This window comes from Taudactylus pleione, unplaced genomic scaffold, assembly GCF_031769625.1.
Source record: "Taudactylus pleione unplaced genomic scaffold, aTauple2 ptg000095l, whole genome shotgun sequence".
In the NCBI taxonomy this organism is placed as follows: domain Eukaryota; kingdom Metazoa; phylum Chordata; class Amphibia; order Anura; family Myobatrachidae; genus Taudactylus; species Taudactylus pleione.
In genome coordinates this window covers 1139969-1165261 of record NW_028284497.1, presented here as the reverse complement: position 1 = coordinate 1165261, position 25293 = coordinate 1139969, and the positions used below count along the sequence as shown (strand labels likewise).

Below are 25293 nucleotides of genomic sequence, written 5' to 3'. Positions count from 1 at the left end.
CGGATCCATATGGCCAATACATACTGTCACGCTTTTGTTTGTGGTACCAGAGTCGGGTAGATGTCTGAGTAGTGAGAGGTGTATATGCAAAACTGGCAGGCCTGAGGAGACCTCTTGACATGTGAAATAGATGCGTCCCTGACCGGGAATCGAACCCGGCTCTCGGCAGAGAGATGCCGGATCATACCCACTAGACCATCAAGGACGTCGGTGTTGATGATAGTATGATGTATGTAGACGAGAAGAGTGTAGCAGTAGATTTACCAGGCTGAACTGGGTTGTTACTTAGATAATAATAATAAAGCACTCCTATTTGGTTCTGTAGTCCAGGACACTTGAGTGGCAGATCTTGGCAGAAGTATTTACCAGGCTTGGAATGGGCTTTCTCTGTAGTCTGGAAGCACTCTGAGATGACATGACCAGAGTCAGCAGTTGGAATATATACCCCGGGGTTAGCCAGGATTGGATGAGCAGCATCAGATGGTCCCGGCTGGCTAGTGATTGGCCAGATCAATCAGGTGATCGGGACAGCAGTACTCCGGGGCTGGCTGGCTGGATGTAACCTGCGGCCTAGCAGGCCAGAAATGATGAAGCCGGTGTCTCACTGGGATGATAGGTGACGCACGGACCGAGCCCAGGGAGCTGGCCACAGGAGTGGTAAGTGAGCCAGCGGTAGGGGTAACAAACGTGGGTTGTGACAGTATTAAGGCACAGGAAATCTAATGTTTCTTACAGGAGCATTCAAATTGGTTACCAGTGGCGTCCCTCCCCTTGGTGAAAAGAGGCGTGGCCCTGTGTGAAGGGGCGGGGCCTTGTTTTCCGAACCCCTGTGATTATTACTGGGGAAGGGGGGTGCTGGCGGAGCGGACTGCCCTGTTTGCAGTGCCAGCTCCCTCACAGTGTCAGGAGCCGAGTGCTGCCCTTAATGCTATAGTGCAGCACCTAGCTCCTGTCACTGACGGAAGGTCTGTAGGGTGAGGCCTACACCCCTCTTGTGACGCCACTGGTTGTCACACTTAAAATGGTTGCCCGCTTTGACAGCCTTTTTTTAATCAAATACAACCCCCGTAAACAGCAAATAGGGGTAGGGGGGGGGGGGGGGGGGGTTCCTTGGTACTGTTTGCTTGCAGAAATCGAGTCAGCTTTATCCATGAATGTCATTGCTGGTGGGCTCTATAAACCTTACATAGCTCTCCAATAGGAGTATATTGAATCATTGTATATTGTTAACCAGCTCCAGGATTCTGGTTGCAGTATTCACAAAGTGGAAGACCATCACCTACATGTCCTGTATGGTATATATGTGGGGGGCAAGTTCATGAGGTTGTGTGTCATAATATAATAAAATACTGTACTGTGCATTTGTTTTTGTTTTTTTACTGATTTAATTAAAGCCAAATATTATACTTTGATGGAATCTGTAGTCCATCTCCAAATGTATATCTAACCGATGATTTGTAGGGAATAACGATAAACTTCCATTATGACAGAATATATTGTTATATACAATGCTAAGGACCACTTCTCACACTAAGCTTTCCTTCTGTCAACGAAAACCTCATTCTTCCAGACATACGTTACATTTTAGTAGCTTTTAAACAAATAAGTATAAAATATTTTCTTTTTAGCAACTTGTCACCAGCAAATAATGTAGTTTTGCAGGACGTTCTTATAGAAGGAAATTTATTTAATATGAATACTTTTCTGCATGAATTCATCATGAACACTGGTAGATCTGTCTGCATGACCAGCTTTCCATAGAACAGTTACCATTCTTACTGGTCTTGCAGGCATAACCCATTTGTGAGTACAGTCTCCTAAGCAACCCTTTAAAAAGCTCCCTATTGATGTGTGAGTCTCATACCCTGGCTGCTGCCTTCATCTCCCTCACACTACTGTTCCTGCTAGTTGTGTCTCTGTCCTCGGCTGCAGCATGTCTCACTCTCAGCTTCTCTCAGGTCTCATTGCTGCTAGATAGCCTGCTTCTTATCACATCTTACAGAATTGGTTTCCCCATTAGTACTCCTGTCTCTATTCTCTCTCTCTCTATTCTGACTCTACTAATTGCAGTTATCTCTCTCTCTCTCTCTCTCTCTCTATTCTGACTCTACTAATTGCAGTTATCTCTCTCTCTATTCTGACTCTTCTAATTGCAGTTATCGGATGTCTGCTGACAGTTCTGTACTTCATGTATCCTCCCTATACAGTACATGCTGTTGTGTTGTCTCTTCTGTCTTCCTCCGGATACTGTGTCACCCGCCCCCCCGCGCACACTGATGCGCCTGTCTCCCCTCCAGTCTCGCAGCAGTCTCTCCGCAGACCTCCCCCTACAGTCCCGCCCCTTGCTGTCTCTTTCTCTGGGAGTGTCAATGTGCCTTTGTCTGGCAGTCTCGTCTCAGATCTCTCAGACAGCTGCACAGAAAGAACCCAGGAGGGAAGGGAGAGTTACAGAGAAAGCAGCCCAGATCGCAGTGAGTGTCCCCAGACAAATGCTGTGCCACCCTGGGCTAAGCTGTGTGCATTCACCTTATCACCCCCTCTATTGTGTCTATGCATGCTCTTTCTGTATTTATTACCCTCCACCGGGCCTTACGTGTATCATGCGGTTGATTGCTGTGCCCTGTGTGACGGTATGCACATGCTGTGTGTGGCTGGGCTGTCGTACGACCTGCTTTGTGGGGACGTCGCCCGCGTTTTTTGTCACGGTGCTCTTGGCGTTTCCATGAGACAGATGGCCTGCGTGTGTGATGTGTCTCTTGTTGTCATACTGCACATGCATGACTGGTATGCATGTTGTGTGACCTCTTTGTGGGTGACAGTTATAGCGGTGCCGCAGCAGTGTGCGCTTGCCGTGTCCTTGTGTGTACGGTCTCTGCTACTAACCGCTCTGTACTCGCACATCCGTGCTCTATCTACTACAGTGTGCAGCTCACAAGCAATACGCACATCCGTGCAGCACGCTCTGCACATACACTGCTCAGTGCATCCTACTCCACCAAACATAGGAGATAGATCCAATAATTACAATTAGTTTTGATTTACTCTCTATAATAACTCACAGCCACTCTCACATACACATTTACACCCTCCACAACAATGTAATCCCTCCCACAATGCTTCTAGCCACACTCACAAACATCCCTGACCCCTCCTATCACTCCACGTGTAGTAACAACACAACAGTCTGCACTAATCACAGTTCCACTAAGCGGCGAATGTACGTCACCCACTAGGATGGCATCACCTACACAGTTTATGCTACACACACTGATTATGATCTAGGTATATAGATAGTCTATAATTGGAGACATGTAAATATTTGTTCACCTGTTTTTCTTGTTGTATGCCAAGGGACCACTCTGGCAACTTGAGTTAAATACAGTTGTATTATTTAAAACTAAAAATAGGGTTAAACATGCAAATAATAAGGGATTTTTTGCTTTGTAAGTTATTCTGCAAGTTTAAAGTATTATAAAAACAAGTCATTAGAATATAAATGTCTCTTCCCTCCTTCATAGTAGGAGTAAATTTGGCAGTCACATGCATAATGATGTTGGGAATCAAACTTTAATGGTTTCTATGTAACTCAGGGGGCGATTAATTTGCTGTATGGGAGGTGATAATTAATGAGTGCCCAGTTTTGCAATTCAATTGTTCTGAGTGCTCGTTATCAGGCCTCTTCACGCTCTATTTGACCGGATTTAGCCGTGTAAAACTGCTTGACCTGTCTAAAGTCCTGGTTAGGGCACATTTTTGTTCGCATCCTCTTGAGGGTTCTAGCTGAAATGGAGTAACAATTCAATTGCTCCGTCGGGCGACTTAAAAAAAAATTAAAAAAATAAAAATCTTGCTAAACAATTAATCGCCCCCTCGGAGTACTATTAATTTTAGATACTTTAAGTAGTAAAGCCTGTGTATTACCTCCAATATGACTTGTTTAAGGTGGTGTGTAGATTTGAGGATGTTTATGTCACTGTCAATGTTAAAATAAGTAGTGGAACTTGTACAAGCAGATTTCTGGTTTAGGGGAATATGTACTAAAAGTCCTTGAAATGCTGCATTTTTTTCCGTTGTACATCACAACAGGGATTATCCCTGGTATGTACTAAATGTAACTCGCAGAGATAGCGCTAATTGATGTCTCTGCAAGTTACACCCCCAGGGTATCAGAGGAGTCTTTCACATTTGTGAAAGACGACTCCTGAGAATTTGCCACTGCGCATGTGCACAGTTTCAGATTCGGGAGCCAGACAGAGGCCCGAAGGGATTCTAAGATCCCTCTCCTGCGAGAATGCCTCCATGGGCAGAAAGCAATTTACACTATCAGAGGATGGCATAAACCAAAGGGACTAAACTCAGTCTGAAAAGTTTTGCTTGGGGTCAAACTTCTGTCCCCATTGACAGTAATGGGGACAGCGGTCTGCGGTGCTGATTAGCCTTTTGCAGGATATTTCTGTGAAAAGTCCTGCACTAGGCTGTTGATAATCGGCTTCATAAATAGGGCCCTAAGTGTGCTGTGTACTCTACTCTAAGAAGAACAGTATGAAGATATCGGTTTGCACTTGGCATAAGCTAGGAAGAAAGCAAGACATGGCTGCCCATAAATCACAGCTGATCAGCTTTAAGCAAGTAGTCATTGTACACCATATAGAGTACAAAATACACTGTTTGAAAATGTAATTTTCCAGTGAGAATTTGTCATGTGGTATGAAGGAGCTTTAGATTAAATGCTGCTTTGAGGCTACAGGGAACAACTGCATAAATTATTGTTAACATGTAAAGGAATGGCCGAAAAATGGTTTTTAGTTTAATACTCAATTTGTTCCTTCTACATGTTGGTTTCCAATGTTGTTGTTTTTTTCCCACCTAGTCAAGAATAAAATGCAAACAGTGATACTTATTTAAGATTTCTATCTAGTAAATTTAGCCATTTTTTTTAACAAAATATGAGAGACTTCACGGCACCATTTCATGTAAATCTAGTTTTATGGTGGAAGAGACAACAGGCTCCATTCCATGCACTCAGTTTGTAAATTTATATGTTGAAGAATTTGACTATGTAGTAATATGGGATGACTGTCGTGAGTTTATTGTGGTGTAATTGTGGTAGAGCAGGGAAAAATTTAAAGCAAAATTATGACAGCGAAACATGCACATTTGTGCGGCTAACTGCAGAACAAGACATATTTTGCAGTACAGTGTTGAAAATTTTGCAAGTATTCACCCCCAGTGAGAAGATATTCATATAGTAAAAGGTTAATAGTGCAGGGCTCCCAAAGCTCGAGGACTGTTGTTTCAAGCTTGTGATTCGTCCTCCCACATATCTTACCCCCCTCTTATCTGTTCTCGTTTTAAATTGGCAGACCAAATTGATTTGCTGGTTTTGTTTATATATAAAACTTTTTTATTTCTGAAATACATTGAATCGGGAGAGGTGAATCAAAGAGTAGCCAAGTAACTGGGAGCAGTGGGTCTGTGCTGTTTCTTTAACTCATGTTTAGTCTGGATTGGACTAGTTCTGGATTGACAGGTCACGTACCACAATCAGTCTTGCTATACTTGCTAAACTTCATTCACATAGCAAATTGTGATAATAGCAAAACACGTCTCGACAAATTGAATAACATTAAAGCAACCAGACTGAGCTGTTCTGAACAACAATAACTGGAATAGTACCCTGTGTTCATTTTAGGTAATTTTGTTAAGAATATCTTCACAGCCTTTTGCTTTGCATGTTAAATAAATTTACTAAACTTTTTGATTCAAGCACAAAGGTGTCGGTTCGTAGATTGTATTATTGTAAATTAGCTGTAATGTGAAGTTGTGTGGCTTTTAATTGCTAATCAAACAATAAGAAACAGTGAGCGGAATTCATTCAACGCAAATTGAATAGCGCCAGGAGGGAGCTCCCGGCGCTATTCAATTCAGCGCACTGCTATGTCGGAGAATGCCATTTCTCGCGACTTAGGCTGGGTGTTTTAGTTGCGAAAACCGGCATTCTCTGACTAAAGTGTCGGACACGCGGCTGTCAGCATTGCGCTAAACAGTAAAACAGCATTGCATCAACAGGTAGGTGTGAGGAGAAATCCTTTAGCCCGCCCAAACACCGCCTTGAATTCAATAGCTTCGGGAGCTCCTTCCCGCGGCTATTCAACATCGCTTTGAATTGAATTCCCCCCCCCCAAATGTATGTATAGCATTTTAAAAACACGCCGCATGAGGTCTCACCAATGGAGGTAATCTTGTCATTGATAAAAATTCTTTGCTGTGTCAATCTTCCCATTAAATGGCTTAGTGTTTTCCATAATAAAGTAAATTTCGAAGCACATAAATAACTGTTGGCGTATGTGTATATAGATATGTGCTGTGAATATTTTTGATCAGTGTTATCAGATAAGACCTGTAAATCCAGACACAGGAAAAACACCTTACATCTAATTGTCATGCAAGCTACAGAGTTAGAACTGCAGCAAGGGAAAATAAATGCAGCGTCTGACTTTCATATGTTCCTGGCTTTTCATGGTCGATCTGGTAACCTACCTATGATGTGCCTCTATATCCGTGTTTCTATTTATTTTTATTTTTTTTTAAATAGTTACTAGTTTGTGTCAATGTTATGTGTATATGTCATTTTACCTTTATATTATGACGGCCTGTTTTTGTGTCTCATGGGGCTGATCTCATGACCTTCAAGATTTGAAGGGCAAAAGCTGCGTAACTCCTGGGAGCCCTGCCACAGCTCCAGCCCATGCTGGCAGGGACATACCATTATTTAAAGGGGAGTTAATGTGAGAACTCATTTGTGGCAAGAACATGGCTTGATGAAAAGGGAGAAACTATGTCATTGCTCTGCTCTCTATCGACGGGATTATATTAACTGATAGATGAAAGGGCTGGGGAAGAGTGTAATGGGTACACAATGTTTCCCAATCAGCAGCCCCGGGCACATAAAGCTATATCCTTGCTTAAGGCGTGTCATATTCATTAACATGTACTGATGAAAACATCCATTAAGGGCCTGATAATACAGGGTCTGCTATAGCCTGCACATCTGGGTTCATTGGTTAGCTTGTATCTTACATTATAAATGTATTATAGTATAGTTGTGTGAGTCTAATGTCCCTGGGCCTGAATCGGAGATGTACGCAATGAGATTTTTACGCAGTTCGAGCGCTTGTTTGCCATTGCGCATTCATGTAAGCTGCAGTTATACCCGTCCAGAGGTTCCTTTCGCAAACTGAGTGACAGGTAACCAGCGTTTGGGGGAAGTAACGGGGGGTGTCTAGACAAATGCAGGCATGTCTGACCGTTTACATGCCGTTTCATGGGCGTGCATGAACTATTGCAGCATGAGAGCTCACTGTGTATCGTAAGAGCTGCAGTGTTTGCGGCTGGTCAGACTTGCCACATATGCTGCATGGCTGCCCTATCTGCATCAATGTTACCGAAGTTTACACTGTTGTACATCAGCGGACTGATATGACAAGGCAGCAGTGGGCATCCCTATGCTCGAGTATGCTTTGGAAACATATTTTTGCAGCTGCAAAATCACAGATGCGATTGCATTAGTGTACATCTTTGAATCAGGCCCTCAGTGTACTCAGAAATTAAAGCATATAATCATTTTGTTGAACAAAATTGAATCTAAATCTTTGACTCATTAAAGTGACCACCTTTTACCAATATAACCGCCGACCACACCTGTGAATTCTTTCTAAAATGGAAATCAAATCTTGTTCGGGAAGTTCTTCTCAACACTGTTGGAGGTCCCACAAATGTTCTTCACTGTAGGTTGTTTTGCTTTCACCCTTTAGTCCAGCTTATCCCAAACCAGTGCGATGGAGCTATAGGGGGGGAATCCAATTTCGGGCTGGATATCTTAAAAACCCAGTTATTCAATTAGGTAAAGGAAAATGGAACGCAGTGCGCAGTGATTTCTATAGAAATCACCGCCTCTTTTTTCCTCGCACCTCCAGAGCAAGTCTGATTTTTCAATTAGGAAAAATAAGAGGGACTTGCTCTGGGAGACCGACAGCACCCAACTCAAGGACTAATTAAGCAACTGGATGTTTCCATTTAGCTTAATGAGTCCTTAATTACTCACCATCGTTCTGCATCCAGCGTCTGAAGATGGGTCTTCTGCCGCAGGGTGAGTATGTGAGTGTTTGTAATACCCCTTTTACACCAGAGCAAAAACCTGGGTTTTTGCTGGGTCTACCCGGGTTGCAGCTCAGTGTAAAAGGGTCCCTGAAAAATAACCTGGGTCAAGTGACCCTGCAATCCAACCCAGGTAGCTACCAGGGTTGGACCCAGGATGGACCCAGGTAATGGTGCAGTGTAAACGGTGCAACCCGGGTTATCTGACCTGGATCATGCCTAAAATGAGCGGATTGGTGGTTGTGGAGCATTCACCTCCCACTTTTTATGACCTCACAGGTTTAGCAGGGCAGACCTGAGTTCAGTGTGAACAGGGCTGACCTGGGAGTAACCCAGATCAAAGGTGCAGTGTAAATGGGTCTGACCAGGGTTGGAACCATGTCCAAAAACCCAGGTCGGACCTGGGTTTTTGGTGGAAAAGAGCTATAAGTGTGTGTGTGTGTGTGTGTGTGTTGTATGACCACTGGTTTCAAGTTTGTGTGCCCCCCCCCCCCCTCCACCGAGTGAGTGTCACAAGGGTTTATTAAGCATTGCTGCTTCCCGCAATGTTTAAGCTCAACATTTAAAAGGACAATGATTTTAATAGTAAAGCATGGGGTATATTAAATTGTGGGCTTAATCAGTTCAGCTGTTACTTGGTAAGTAAATCCCACACACTCAGGAACCATCCTTTTGCTTGATCGACGGCCGAACGGAGCAACAATTGTACGGCGGAGCAAACACCTATTAGTCAAAGCCACGGGCGCTAACAATTGAATCACCCCCTATTGTTTACAAGAACTTCTTCCAGTCTTCAGTAGTCTACTGACGGTGCTTCATGGCCATAGCTGGAAATTCTGTTTCTGGAAAATGCCCTAAACTTACATTTTCAAAAAATTATATTCATAGTTTTAAATAATAAAATGAGAGGGAAGCAAATGGAATGTTAAAAAAAAAAAAAAAAAAACCTTAGTGACTACAAAGACATGAGAGTACTAGACAAGTACAATAGCATCTGAGGGGAAATACCGCATACCATGGTCTTGTTCCATATTGCTATCAGCCTGGCTTGGTGACGTAGGCCAAAGGCATGTTAAGTGCTAAGGCATGTAACTGTTTAGTTTCTCACCATTCTTTTATGTACTGCTATGATGGCAGCAGTTCCTAGTGAAATGATTAGCTGCATAAAATGGCTGCCTAAGCTGTAGATCATTTACCACACGCAAAAGTATTACTTCCCAGTGTGCACTTGCTGTTAGATTTGTGCATGGGGTGTGGAGCAGTATGGTGGCATTAGTGAAGAAGCAGATGAGGTGGAACAATTGGGAGGAGCTGAGATGTTACACCATCAGTACCTCACAGGAAAAAAACACACACATTGGCCCCAACGGGAAAAAACACTCACAAATTGGCCCCCCACAGGAAAAAGAACAGACATTGGCCCCCCACAGAAAAAATAAAATAACCAGCTGAGTAGGCTCAATGTCGTCCCTGTCCGGTCCCTCATTGGCTGGGGTAGCTCAGTCACACTCTCACAGTGCAGAACTGGGAGAGGTGTGCAGACGGGCATGCGTGACCCAAGTAACGCCACTGCTTCTCCAAAGGTCACGGCCTGGGAGCGCCTGAGCCACCTAGAAGGGCCCAACAATGCATGTGCCAGCAATACAATTAGTCAGCTCTGACCTCGCGGCACACTTGACAAGCGTTCGCGGCACACTAGTGTGCCATGGCACAGTGGTTGAAAACCACAGACGTAGCAGATGCACTGGTGCGCCTAGCTTTGCAGAGGAGTGAAAAAAGATTTCCTTGTGGAGTCTGATTGTTGAGTAGAGATGAAGCGGAAGACCGAGCCCTTTTAGGGTGTCCTTCCCTTTGCAGAAGGCTGCATAGTCATTTGTACTTCACATCAGGATGTATACCAGCAACCAGTTGGATGGTCCTCGTGTCACATTTTATACTTAAACTTATTCGACCTTCCGATTTGTACTTTTTAAGGAGAAGTGCACTTAATGTAAAAAAAAATACTTCAAACACACAAGTGCTGTATGTAATAAAGACCATTCTGATGTCCTGTCAGTAATGATTAATTTACACCATAAATGAGCCTAAACTTAGCAGTGTTTTAGGATAAAAGCATAAAAGTTACATTTTCTTGGAAAGGTTTGTTCTAAAGTGGTAGATTTACCTGTTTTGACAGTGCACCTCTTATAGATTCTCTCATCTCTGCACAAAGCTAGACACACTTCTAGATTGTGGTGGATCTTCTAAAGACCAGAAAGTAGGCATGTGCCTAGGAGAGCATTGAGTGAGCCATGGTGCACTGGTGAAAGACCAAAGGATTTGTGGGTATGCAGTCATTATGTCAACATTCACATGATGTCACCATTATATCATTTGTCAACATTCAGACTGTCGACAGTCTGGTTCTGACTTCTATATAAAAGCGAGAAAGTGTATGTATGTGTGTGTCTGTCTGTTTTTTTTTCCTTTAGGCACGGCCACATTTTTGTACCTAGCTCCACCAAATTTGGCGTGGTGGTGTAGTTTGACCAGGATTAGGTTTTTGCCTTGGTTTGAACTTCATCAGGGCCACACACTGTCACACAATTCCATAAAACCCGGACACGTTTAAATTACACAGGTTCTGGTGCTGAGGGGTTGACTTCATATGCTGGGTACACACTGGCTGACATTTTGGCCCGTTACAAATATGGGCACATTGCCGGATGTTTACCAGCGATATGTCTGTGGCCGATGTCATCCAGAGACATATCGCATCAGCTGTGCAGCACAGCTGATGGCCGATAATGTGTACAGATATATCGGCACATCCTGCTGTGTATGGGCAGTCAGCCGAATACTCGTACAATTTCTGCAGAGGCCACCGGTGACTGACATCACAGCTGGCCGCCCAGTTGTGACGTCGGGCACGACATATCGAGCAGATGATTGGTAAGTGTGTATGCACTTACCAATTGTCAGGATGGCGGATCGGCCGGACAGCCTATTCATTGTCCTAGTTTTTATACACACAGGCACACTGTCATCTCTTCCAAAGTGCTGTTATATCACTTTTACAATGGCCGCATACATGAAATATGGAGTTAGTCAGCCCTCTCTGTGTTTGCATAATAAACTTTGACATTAAACATTGTGCATGCTTAGCATTTCATCACTGTCTCCTCGTACAGCAGCCGCCCTAGGGGTCTTAGCAGAGTGCCTGGCTGGCTCATGAGTAGCTCAGCACTTGATACAATCAGACTGTGGCAAGTAGCATAATCAATCCACAATCTTTGATCCTGGCAAGTCTTAGCATACAGAGATTACAAACAGTAGCAGGCAGGCCCCTTTCTGTCTGTAACGGAACTCCAGTCCTAGCATTCAGTGATTTGACTGGTGGCGTTTCTGGGCGGGGAGGGGGCAGTGATGGCCTCGGTTTCCCAAAACAGAGACTTGCCATTGGCGGGGGGGGACTGGGGTGGAGAGGCCAGGATCCTCGTCGGCTGACAGAGCATTCCTGGACTCTTTTACTCATCTGTAGCCGGCTTGCATGGGCCCCATAGTCTCTGCACCGCCCAAAAGGATCATAGATGATCTGATCTTGCGTAATTTTTTCTTTACATCGTTCTCGCCTATAACCTGGATAACTATGCAAATTAGGAGTAAATGACAGTGCAGGCAGGTGTATTCTCATACCGTTTATCCAGGTTATAGGTGAGGACGATGTAAAGAAAAAAATTAAGACTTCAGGGTCCAGTCTTTGACCCTGGTATCGCCGGGTATCCCAGCTAGTTCTGAATGTGGACATTTTGTACCACACCCCATTTTGTGGTATGGATCTACCCAGCCTTCCAAGTCGTATCACCCATTTTATCAAATGTAAAAGTTACAGAAATTCACATTGAACATGGCTGGAGGTCTGGAAATGTTGAAACCTGTAGTTGCAATACTTCAGGGGAGTAATAATACTCCTTTTTCATATTTTTAGGTAGCATTTTTATTCAATATCATTGGTATTATACACATATAGCTCTATCTCAATGGCTAATTTAGTATAATATGTGACGTTCTACCGTAAATATTAAGAATCCTTATTAACGCATATTCCGGCAATAAAAATATTATGTCCGTTGAAATGTAATGTACATTGGCTATGATAAGGGCCTGTACCTGGCGTAAAGTAATAAGTAAAGTGATCATATGCAATCACTATCATAACCTTCGGACACTGGACAGGCTACTGCACAAGTGCCTATCCAGCTGCACATGCGAATAAGGACCCATTGGGCATAGGGATCTCCTGCTGCCCACAAGCAAGGGATTGCAAGATCTCTTTCCGGCAAGGCTTCTCTATTGAAGGTAACGTGCGAACACCATTAAGCCTACACATGCAAAGGAATCTGTATGAAATACCGCCGGCCTCATGTGTTGTATTGTATTCATAATTTCTGTCAGTCGTGACAAAATAAGTAGATTAATCCAGCAGTGTATCTGCCATCCTTGTGTACTCCCTCTGTGAGACTGATCCCAGTATTAGTGGGAAGGGGATCAGTACCGGCGGTGCAAATCCCGACGCCAGCAGACCGACGGCAGTGAAATTTCCAACAGGGGATTTAGGTAAGTATAATTAACTCGCCCTTAGGGGTGCCTGTGCCTAAACCTCCCAGAGAGGGGGGGGGGGGCTAACTCTAAGTCCCCCTGGGAGCCCCTAACCTAACCCTCCCGGGGTTTCGACGCCTGTCATTAGTACCCTGCCAGGATTTGACAGTCGGGAAGCCGGCGGTCAGCATTTCGACCGTCTGCTTCCAGAATGCATCCCATGGGAAGTGCAGGTGGCATGATGATACAAAAATACTATGAGACCAGTGGTTCTCAAACTCTGGGCCTGATTCAGTAAGGACCGCAATAGTAATTACGCACGCAGTCTCACTGCAAAGGCACGCTTTACCTTACACAATCATCTGTAATACTTTGTTTCGCAGACTTGCACTCGGGAACATCAAGTACAATCTGAGTCTCACGCACACTTGCACAAGGTCACCACCCACCAAATGCGCACTACCTGTCATGCATTGCAGTGTAGTCTACGGGCACTGCGATGCATGCGCAGAACGCAATACCCGACCGATTGTGTGCGTAATCGCAGTTGCGATCGGTAATGGATCAGGCTCTCTGTCCTCAGGACCCCACACAGGTCACATTTCCAGGTCACCCAGCAGGTGCACAGGTGTTTTCATTGCTCACTGACACATTTTAAAAGATACACAGATGCAGATAATTATTTCACTTGTGATTTTGTGAGGAGACCGGGAAAACATGCACTGTTTGGGGTCCTGATGACCGAGTTTGAGAACCTGTGTACTAGACTATGCGCTAAAATGTTTTTTTTTTCACATCGCCATACTTTTAGGCTTATGTTTGCATTAAACAGGCACTAAATAACAAAAACAAACTTCAAATGGTCCTAAAGGAAAACTGTATATATTGGTATTGGATCATTATTTGAAAATATTTTTTTATCCAGAATGTTCTGGAGACCAGATAAATAATTGTACAGTGATGTTGTCCTATCTGTTGATTGCATGGGAAGCAGTTGGTTGTCAGTCACTGGAGCTGACCCATTTTGTGGATGGATCTTGGGATACTCAGTGTGCATGTGTCAGAGCCAAGCATACGCATCAGCGGAAGACTGCACGCATCTCTTTTACAATTCCACTTGCTGTTGAATGTGAAACAAAGGAGTGTTTGCACATAGGCTCCTTGTAGTGAGAGCATGTTGGATGCGTGTAGACTAAACTGTGGGCTATGGGGAGTTATGAGAGATCCATGTGATTTCAGATGCGTCTCTTGCACCAGGTATAGGGCTGTTGCACGTTTGTGCTGATAATGATGGTTATCTGAACAAGTGTGTAGAAAGGGGCGACGCAGACACACCGATGCATACATCTCAGCAGATGAGCGAATATCTGTATTTAGTTCACATTATGTAGTTACAGCTGATTTGCGTCCAACTCTGAATCTGCCCCACTGTGAGGAGTGAATTGAACTTAAAGGGAAGTGCCATGGCTGGTGCAGAGAAAAAGAGGATCGTAGTTTTTAAATATGGTCTTTAAGGCTGTAGTTTGCAGCGCTATTTAGTTGGCTGCTGCTGGTATGTAACCGTACCTTGTCGCGCTTCAAGCGGTAGTGTTATTTTACCAGGCAGCGGTTTTGTGTTTTGTTTTTTTTTCCTCCCTCCGGCTGCTGCTGATTGAAGCCCTCAGCACAGAGAGCGGGAGGGAAGGTGTGGAGAGTGGGAGGGAAGTGGTGGAGTGCGGGGCCAGCAGACAGCTGCAGCACTGCATTGTGGGTAATGACCCAGATGCTGGCTACCCGTCAGGGCATTGCCATTCGCGGGCGCAGCTAGACTAGACCAGTATTACCTGGTGAGTTTAACTCTTCACAGTGAGCTGTAAGTTGCCGACACCTCTCGTTGTTCAATACAAAACCCATACTGAGTGCTGCTCACTAGAATAGGACAAACTGCGGTATCTGCCTTAATAGATACCGGAAATGTGCTTAAGCACCCTAGTACCAATCGAAATGAGAGAGAAAATGCTTCTCACTCGTTGTTAAATGGGGCCCTTAGTATATTTCAGTCTTGTTTCATATTATGGAAAATACCTTATCTGGAAAACACCTATTATCAAAAGATAACAAATCACCAGACTGTGTATAAAACAGGCCTTCTGTTTATAAGGAGGCTTTCAAGTGGTTCTGCTACAGTTCAGTTATCCTATTTAGTATTCTGTGCCACCTCTTCTTTAGTTGTTTTGTACATTGTAAATGGGGCACACAGGAAGAACAGTTGTTTCAGAAGTAATGTTTTGTAGTCCTTGGCAAAACTGCTGTGGATAGGGAGAAGGATCAGTTCCCAGAGGAGTGCTTGGCCTGTGGTATGACTGATATTAATTTCCTATTGTGTTTATTGTCACAAGTTTAGGGCCCCATTTAACAATGAACCTTAACAGCGGCATATTGCGTTTAGTATCACAGTGATGCTAACAAACTTGTTGTTGCCAGTGACGTCCCCTTCCCCAGCGGCATCCTCCTTGCTGTTAGCTTACCACTGTCATTGACTGGCTGCTGTGTCAAGCACGTGCGCGACGGCCAGTCTGCACATGCTCGGACATTTTCACTTGGCGGGGACTCTGCAATGCCTGGAAGGCTTCGCTGAAGCCATCAATACTATTGGTGGGTCCCCATTTCCGGCAATAGATGGCGTAAGCGATACAGTGACAAACAGTGGTAATCTTAGTTTACCGCTGTTTGTTAAATACTAAAAGGAGGAAATAACCCCTTTTAGCGAGGGCCCCAAGTCCTCTACATTAACATACAAACACAGCAAGTCGATGTGTAGTGTAAATCCTAATTTATTTCCATACCTAGGGCTATATTTACGAAGATTTTCCACGGTTTTGACCATTAAAATTTAAAGCTGCACTAATATTATGTGCAAAGTATGCCGGGCTTTGCACTCGGTTTTAGTGCCGCTTTGAATTTTAGAATCAAATTTGCTGTGAAGCTGCAATTTGTTCATAAATATACCCGCTAGTAATTTTCTTGTATTATGTTTTCAGATTTCACTGAACATAATATAGTTTTATCATGATCCATAATATATAAACTCAGCATAATGATTCATTGTAAGTTTGCAAAAATTTAACTCTCGTAGGAATAAGGAGCGATGAGCAAAGTTGGTGTCCCCACAAAAGGGTGTGTATTGGAGTCACCGTGAGACACAATGCTGATGTTCCCACAGTCAAGCAATTTTCTTTTTCTGCTGTGCATGCGTCGCATTCTCTAAAAAGTGCATGCGTCCCGTGGTGTGTGTGTGTGTGTACCGATTGACGCATGGTATCCGATGTGTATTGGTAATGTGCTGGGTGTTCTTCAAAGGTTCGGACGCAGGAAGATGGTCTGTATTATGGGAGTGTCGCTGGCGTTGCAAACTCAGGGCCTGATCCACAGACTGACGCTAATGCGATTGCAGCTGCAATATCATATGCAACACAGCTGTGAAAATATGCTAATGGTTGCAAATCTCATCCGAGCATAAGGGCCCCCACTGCTGCCTTCTCATATGCGTGCTACGATGCTTACGTGTGTAAATATCTGTGTCATCAACGCACACTGAGCAGCCATCTTACCCTTGTGGCAGGTCTGACATGTCGCAGCCTTGGGAGCTCTCCTGACATGCAGGGCTGCATAGACGATCGCATGGGCTAATTTACGCACGCCCATGAGTCGGTGTTTAAATGGACAGACTCCTGCATTTTTCAAACCACCGGCCATCACAGGGGCAGCACAGACGGTGTAATGGTTAGCGTTACTGCCTCACAGTGCTGAAGTCATGGGTTCGCACCACGGTCCTAACTGTGTGAAGTTTGTATATTCTCCCTGTGCTTGCGTGGGTTTCCTCCGGGTACTCCGGTTTCCTTCTACACTCCAAAAATATACTGGTAGGTTAATTGGCTCCCCATAAAATTGACCATAGTGTGTATGTGTGTGAGCATGTGATAGAGAATATGGATTGCAAACTACACTGGGACAGGGACTGATGTGATTGGCTAAATATTCTCTGTAAAGCGCTGCGGAATATGTGTGTGCTATATAAATAACTGGTAATAAATAAATAAACACCACCTCCCAAACACTGACAGCCTGTCACTCACTTTGCGACGAATTCCACATAGTCTCATCGTGATCACTGCACACGCACAGTGTGGATTATATGCATGTCCGATGGCAAACAATCGCTCGATCTGAGTCTGTAATCGCCATTGCATCCAGCTCTGAATTAGGCCCTCAGACTCTTAATCGCTCACATTGGAGGCCATACTCTGACTGAGAGTCTGCACCTAGCATGGGGCAAGTTTCCATGGAACCGACTTATGGTTGCTCCTAAAGACTTATCAAGTGGTATTTCAGCGTCTAAAGATGCTCAAAGTGGGCTTCTCAGTTCTTGCACATGACGCAGGCTGTAGACCAGGGGAGGGCTTGTAGCAGTATTAGCATAGTGTCTCATATGCAAGACCAGCAAAATACGCACACACAGACACTGTAGCATATGATTCAGTATCGGGCCCCATATGACACCCTTCCTATATGAATACTTAGTATTCCCCATACAATTTGTAAGGTGTGAATGTACCACTAGCTGGCTGATGGGTGTGATGGGCATTATATATGTCTTGTTAATAAGGTCACATCTGCCCATATACATCGTTAACTCATTTTAAATTTGTTTAAAAGTTTTGAAGAAAAATAAACTCCCTGAATAGAATGTCGGCATTCCCATACTTTGTATAAAGTGTAGACACTTCCTGTTTTTCAGAAAACAGTATTCCTGTAAAGAGAAAGAGAAAATATGTTTATTATATGGACATCTGTCACAGTACCGGGTCTCCTACAGGCTCTTTTACCCATGACAGCCAGCAGCTCATCTCTTGCAGCAGATCAGCACCACGGGGTTATGCTGCATCCTTTTGCCTTTACCTGGTACTGCTAATATGGGTACAAATTACACAGTTGGGAAAATACCTGAATAATATACAGATCTATTTATGAAATACTCACCAACAGAGCAATAGCGCTTTTAGGAACACAACTTTGCAAGTACATACTCCTCGAGCCATACCTTAGGGCACAGTTTTCAAACTTGGTCCCCAGGACCCCAAACAATGCATGTTTTCCAGATCGCCCCACAAAATCACAAAGTGAAGTAATTGGCTCCACCAGCGGAACTTTTAAAATGTGTCAGTGAGTAATGAATGTACCTGTGCACCTGCTGTTTGACCTGGAAAACGTGACCTGTGTTGGGGTACTGAGGACCGAGTTTGAGAACCACTGCCTTAGGGTATTCTCCTTGTGTGCATAATAGTGAATTGTAACTTCATTTAATATTACTGCAGGTTAGCGGTCCTGTTAAGTGTAGCTCCACTTTAGCAGTTACATTCCATTACAAACGCAGAGTTTGGGGATGAAGGAAGTGTAGATTGTGTCCTCTTAGTACTTCTCCACTTCTGATCCTCGATAGTTCAGCGGGAACCCTAACACCGCAGCCAATCCTGTTTGCATGGCTGTAAGTTCTGGCTCTCTGAAGTCTGGGAATTAGGGGCACGCACATTAGTTACAAACAAAGGAGCATAATCACTGGAATGCACACAGTGGTACCTTATCTGATTTACTGCCTTGTAACCTTCTGAATGCATGGTCCCAGTATGTTTTTAAACACTGTAACATTTTAACACGGCTACATGTGACAATAATGACCAACTTTGCTGATGAGAAGGTGTCCCATGTGGAGTGTTCCATTATTGAAAGTGTCCTGTAGTCCCTTCTGGTTGCACATCAGGACACTCACGGGACAGTGGTTAAAAGTACTGTGAGCAAATTCTTGTCCGAAAACTGGGTACCTGGCTGTGAGCAAATTCTTGTCCGAAAACTGGGTACCTGGTTTATGCGCATATTATTCCCTCCTTCCCCCCACAACAACCAACTTACAAAATGATGGCAAGGGGGATAATCACAAGGAACACATCCAGTTTTCCTGCATTTCCTGTATGCATGGCTTTTCTTCTGGGTTTTCTGATTTTCACAGTAACTGTCATGATTGCAATTTACAAAGTAAATCCCCAAAATCAGACCATGTCTGGCACCATGAACATCATAAAAAGGATTGTGTGCAGAGATTTTGCCACCCATAGGGAGTAAGGCATCAGGCATTCCTTCTGTGTCAGTCTTCTAGTGAACAGAGCTGCAAGTCCCTGGATGACAAATTATTTCTTTGTGTTTAACTACAGAGAAAAAGTTGCACATTTCATGAAAGTTTGGAACAACCCGAAAATAACATAAAATCCAAAATATCTTTATTTGAACAAAACAAGACAAATCACTCTGCATTGTCCTGATTAAGTTACAATACGTACAATGAGCTTTACTAATTGTCCTGTTTTTTTGTACTCCTTGTCCTACTACAAAAAGTCATACTGTATTATGTTAATATAAAATGCTTGTGCAGTACAGGATTGTGTTTGTATATCCTCCCAGCACATCTTGTTCACCTTGGTCCTGAATACTCCATGCTAATAGGAAACCGGAGGAAGGGGGAATTCTGCATTTCCTGCAGGCAGGGCGTAACTAGGTATTTGAAGGCCCCATAGGAAAAATTTGTAAGGGCCCCTATGTACCGCCCCAATGGTGAAAAATGTAACTTTGCTGCCCCTCAGCTCTGGGCCCCATAGCAGCTGCACCCCTTGCACCTATAAAGGTTACTCCCATGACTGCAGGGTTTACCTTCTTACTGGGGGGCAGAGTTTGCAGTCCGGTAGGAGTATAGTTAGGCTGACTGGGAAAAAAAAAAATGTAACTTAATACATAACAGTGCATCAGGTTCCTATGGGTGCATAGAAAAGTACAACTTAATTTTAAGCAGTAACTAGTGAGTGTATTAGGATACTGTGTACATATAAAAGTATCTGATTGTGACAGTCACACAGATGGGGGAGAGATCTATGATGTGGCCGGCTCCTGCCATTATCTGTGTGTATCAGCTTTTCTGCTGGATGGAGGTGAAGCATGTCCTCTTTAACGGCCGCATGTATTGAAAGAACTTTTGCTGAAAGAGTGTGTTTTTAAATCACCTGATCGGCGAGCTGTGCTCTCCCTCTTTTGACAGGGCCGCTGTCACTGACCGGTGCTTGCATGCATACTGCGAATGCACCAGTCAAATAGCTCCCAGCGGCACCCGTGGCTAATATAGAAAAGAAACCTTTTTTTTTTTTGTGTATGTACAATCCCTGGATGTCGGAACTGACAGCTAGATACAGTGCTATGCATGCAGCATCGACAACTGTCAAAATGAATAGTTACAGCTGTCAGAATGGTCCGTGCCACTGATCATTTATACATCTGCCTGCACATTGGCATGAGGTTACATGCAGGGAAGCGATAACTGCAGCACTTACCGTTTTGCCCCCTATTGCCCCTTCATACATCTCCCCCACAATTCTTTTCCAGCAGCATTGGTTCTTTCACTGCTATTTTATCATGCTGCTGTATCCTATTTAAGGTTATAGGAGGTGAATTCTGGAGGAGGTCCACTGGAGACTAAAAATAGATCAGCGGTTGAGGTGTCTGGTTCCGTAATAAGTATACCATTTTATAGTCCCTCTGCTGTAAATAAACATTTTGATTTTGTTCTTTTATTGCTTGGCTAGCTAAGAAATCCGTTTTCTAACATGTGAATTATTTTTCTGTTTTCTGTGTTCCAGGTCTGGAGATGTCGGAATTGCAAGAAGTTCAAATCACAGAGGACAATGCTCTCATGCTGGACCCTTTAAAGGTGAGACTTTGACTCTGAGCATCTACGTTTTCTTACTAACTAGCTGACTTTCCATATGAACCTTACACCACTGTTTCTTTTTCTTCCAGGCAGCTGAGCTTGCAGCAAAACTGCTTCAAGTGCAGGAGCAGGTATGCCTGTGTCCTATACACAAGCTGTATGAGGGTGGATATTGATGAACGTCAATGTGTTTTCATTTTTGTGCTGCTTAATAGTACACAGATTTGTGTGTGTGTGTGTGTGTGTGTGTGTATAGTGCTGATCAGTGTTCGTGTTTGAAAAAAAACAAAACACAACTTTCTACACCATTTCTTTAACATACTATATATTTGGGCATTGGCATTTTAGAACAGCATGTGCTGTATGATAATGACCTGATTCTGCTTCTGTCTGGGTACAAACTGCTCAGACTCATCCAGGGGTGAGTGCAGAGTATTACGCAGCTTCACTGTAAAGCAAAATCCTTGCATATAGTTTTTTCTATTCCCTGTACAAATGGAGGATAGAATCTTGGTTCTAATTTTTCTTTTTAACTATATAGTGCAATGCAGTACTTTGTAGAGAAAACAAATTGACAAATTTTGTTTAATAAATCACACATACTACTGGTGTAACACTATTTGTTACAATACTGTATATTTTACAATAAATGTTATAAAATTAACAGGGGAAATGACTCCTGTTGTGATACTTGAGCCTATTCTGGATCCCTTATGGTTTTGAATCCCAAAAATACACTGGATTATAATCATTAAATCCTGGGTATTATGGGATGCAAAACACACTGGTTTGGGCTGAGGGCAGTGGGATAATACTTACCTTCTTGGTGCCGTTTGCAGTTATCTGGTCCTCCCAGCCTCTCCTAGCTGCCTTTTAGAATAGATGGAGTCCTATGACTCCATCATGTGGCGCGCTCCCAGCCAACCAGTGACTGAGATGAGTTGCATCACAGGATTCCAGTTTTTCTACTGCAGCTGAATTCCAGGATTACAAAAATGGGGTGAGATTTGCTTCCCCAGTTAAGAGGGAAAACATGTTGGGTTTTTTTACATTTGTGAGGTGCGTGCTCCACTTTCTGTTAACAAATGTTAGATCTAATGGGAATCGGTAATCACAAAAAAAAAAAAAAAAAATGATTCACTGGTTCTGAACTTTTTTTTTCCCCCCCCCCCAATTTAAAATGTCTCCAATCCAACAATATGCACCCAAACATTGCCGATATGTCTTAGTGAATTGCAGATCTTCTTTTTTCATCGAAAGATCAGATCTGCGAATCATGAAAGTGCCCATTATATTAGTAACTGTCTGCAAATTGGCTGATTTTTACCAATTTTTTTTTTACACCATAATCTGCAGAATTGTCCCAATTGATTGCTATGTATAGGCCCCATAAACCGGGCTTACAAATATGGCCATGATTTTACCTTGCATAGTAATCCCAATTATCTTCTATCAGAGATGTAGTTTACCCAGTCTTGTTATTTTGCCATCTGTGCACCCATCTCATTGACCGTGGCTGAAGAAAAATTACACGCCGAAGGATTATGTCATTTTAAGAGCTGATGTGGATCTGTGTTCCAAACATTAATTGTATTTATACGTGCTTCGGTTATAGCTTGGGGGTAGAGTGTTATTGGAGTGTGTTATTCCTTGTATGTTACCATATGGCAGAAATAGTTTGGTATTGTATACAATGTTTTTATTGGATCTGTGTTTTATTTTCTGTTCAGGAGTTCCTTTTATTAAAGAAAATGCATTTGTGAACTGTAAAATTGCAGGCAAACAAGGCTTTTATTTGCACAAATATGCCCTATGGCCCCCTAAGTACATTTCAAAGTGCACATCTACTTCCTGAGCTTTACAGCTGCCGGCCCACCTGAATTAGAGGAAAAGGTGAAAGTCACATTCAATACAACTTCCTACAGCTGTGGAATCACTTCCTTAATTTAAGCTTTTAGGTTTTTATTCTTGAACTAAACACAAGAGCGAGTGGACATCAGAATTCTCTATTACCTGTGTCACTATCTTGTATTCTCTTTGTTTTCAGTAGTTTTATTTGCACCTGAAAATGCCCGTTCCATATGAGGTGAGCCTGGAAGGGGCAAAGGGCATCCTTGAAGATGCCTGGTTTCAGCTATCAAGGACCTGATTCAGGTGGACACTAATGCAGCCTTGAGGACCTGATTCAGGTGGACACTAATGCAGCCTTGAGGACCTGATTCAGGTGGACACTAATGCAGCCTTGAGGACCTGATTCAGGTGGACACTAATGCAGCCTTGACTGTCTTTTTAGGCAGTGCGACTGTGTCTTTATGCTAATGCCGCAGCCGTTTACAGAGATGCCCACCAGCTGCATTACAAATCTGCCGCTTTGCGTAAAAAGTCGGTTGCTCAGAATGTCCGTCGAAACATGGTTTCCGGTATCACTGCAACTGCAAAAAAGACGCAGTCTTTGCCCACATGCGGACTGAAAATATCATCCACTTCCGAAATGGGCACTGCGTCTCCTCTGAATCAGGCCCAAAATCCCGTTCTCCAATCAGAAGATGCTAGATTTTGCATTTCTCAAAAATAGACTCAAACATCATTCACACTACATGATCCACATTTTGCCTTTGACCTTTATAGTTGGGTATGATGCGGTCTGCTTTCATTGTGTCCTGTTTCATGTATTCATTCTAGAATTCTGGAATATACTTATTACTATCTCCCTCTCTGTATCTCGTGCTGTAGAAGCATTCTATCGAGACTCCTTATGGGATGGTGACAGTCACAATTCAGGGCACCCCCAAACCCAAGCGGCCAGCAATTTTAACATTCCATGATGTAGGGATGGACCGTGAGTATGAGGGTTGTCTGTGTTCAACTGACCTGTTGTCAACTGTTGTTTGCGTCTGTCTCTGTCCAACTTCTTTGTGTCTGGCTGTTCCTTGTCGTTCTGTCTGTATTTGTCTGACCACTGTCTGTAGTTGACGTTTCTGCAATTATATGGACCTATTTGTGTTATCGGAGTCCAAATATCCTCTGTCACATTAAAAGGACAGTTAAACAATAATAGAATTAGTATCTGCTGCTTCCTTACATTCCTTTTCATTATTCTATTTATTGTTACTTTTATTATGGTTTGCTACAAGAACAGGTTTGGTAGCCTTCTCCGGCTAGTCCGCAATGATGATCATCATAGTTAGCTAAATAAAACTTAGTTTTTTAGCTTGTATGCAGACTGATCCCGTTACTCTGCATGAACCTTTAACAGGACCTTTTTTTTCCAATTTGCTCATGATAACCCTTCACTGTGGATGGTTTTAACTGCTACAATGTATTTCGGGAGATAAATTGTACAAATTGGGAGAATGGAGTCATTGGATTCCCCAAAATTAGACCTAAAATGTAACCAGAGATTCACATTTTTTAAATTTCCCCATTTAATCATATAATAACTGCAGCATTTCTGCATGCTGCATTATTAAGAACTGATTTATTATTTCAGCAAGATCAAAATATTAAGAACTGCATGTTCATTGTTGGTGTTACTTCATTAACTTGTACTTGCATTGTACCAGTGTTTATTCTACCTGTTCAGTGTTTGCGTGTGTGTATGTATTTGTGACCACTATCATCTGAAGTTTCTTTCTCTTATTACTTCCTTTGTCTGTTGGCTTCTCTTCTAGACAAAATGTGCTTTGAAACACTCTTTAATTATGAGGACATGTATGAGATTGTGAAGAATTTTGTCGTTTGCCACATTGATGCTCCAGGACAAGAGGAGGGGGCAGCTGTCTATCCTGCTGGGTGAGCCATGCAAAAGGTGGACTCTGCAGCTTCTGTCCGCTCCTACCATAATGTAGCTTTGTTCTGCCACCTTATGTACCTTCATGAAATGTGACCTCTCTGTATGTTGCAAGTTATTATACTGTATATAGCAGAGTGCCATTAAGTACAGAGCCCTTGAAGGGTACATTACCTTTGCTTGATACAGTAAGTTCTCCCTCCTAACTCTCTCATGTTTCCTCTACATCATCCAGGTATCAGTATCCATCGCTTGATCAGCTGGCTGAAACCATCCCATGTGTGCTGCAATACCTGAAGTGAGTGATCCCATAGACGCACATTGGAGCGCACACTACTCTTAGTTGGGTTGTATGTAACTATTTCCCTATATTTCTGTACCGCAGTTTCCCCAGTATTATTGGGATTGGTGTAGGTGCCGGCGCTTACGTCCTCGCCAGATATACGGTAAATGCCACTGACTAGTAATCAATGTCTGCAGAATCATCTTTACTGTTTCAGGTTTTAAAATGTTCCTGTTGCTTCTAGATCAGTGCAAAAACCAAACTATTTAGATTTCCATGCACTGTGATCTCTGCTTCCATCTGCTAAACACATTTATCCTGTTTATTTCTGATCACATAGTCTGTGCTGCTTAGCTTGTAACGGTCTCTTCTATTTCCGCTTCGAATGGATGTATTTTCCTCATTTTTAAAATATATAAACCCCAATTATAAAATAACTTCCCATCCCTTTTGGCAATAGTGGTCATAAATCCTAATAACTATCCCCCATCCTCCCCCCCCCCCCCCCCCCCCTCCAGGGTCATCTTACTTTATTTGCCTCACCCCTACGGATACTACATCCCCCACCACCACCCTATAGGTATATTCTCCCCTCCTCCCCCACATTTGGAGTGCAGTGGTCCCCCTTGCTTCAGGTGATCTCTGCACTTGCAAAGTTCAGCTAAATAGTTCCCATCCTTGCACTTTGATCCCTGGCAC

General features: G+C 43.2%; 1 protein-coding gene across 2 annotated transcripts in view; it reads left to right on the top strand.

The window, feature by feature from the left end:
• Positions 1 to 2321: 2321 nt before the first annotated feature.
• NDRG2 (NDRG family member 2) overlaps positions 2322 to 25293 on the top strand; it is a 36284-nt gene continuing 13312 nt past the window's right edge. Inside the window, exons 1-7 of one of the 2 annotated variants that reach the window (XM_088469885.1) lie at positions 2322 to 2471; positions 20451 to 20521; positions 20611 to 20652; positions 23255 to 23360; positions 24193 to 24313; positions 24547 to 24609; positions 24697 to 24757. In XM_088469885.1, coding sequence (XP_088326011.1) covers positions 20459 to 20521; positions 20611 to 20652; positions 23255 to 23360; positions 24193 to 24313; positions 24547 to 24609; positions 24697 to 24757 — 456 coding nt within the window. In that variant the 5' untranslated portion in view covers positions 2322 to 2471; positions 20451 to 20458. The remainder of the gene's footprint in view (positions 2472 to 20450; positions 20522 to 20610; positions 20653 to 23254; positions 23361 to 24192; positions 24314 to 24546; positions 24610 to 24696; positions 24758 to 25293) is intronic. The other variant, XM_088469884.1, reaches the window with a different exon arrangement.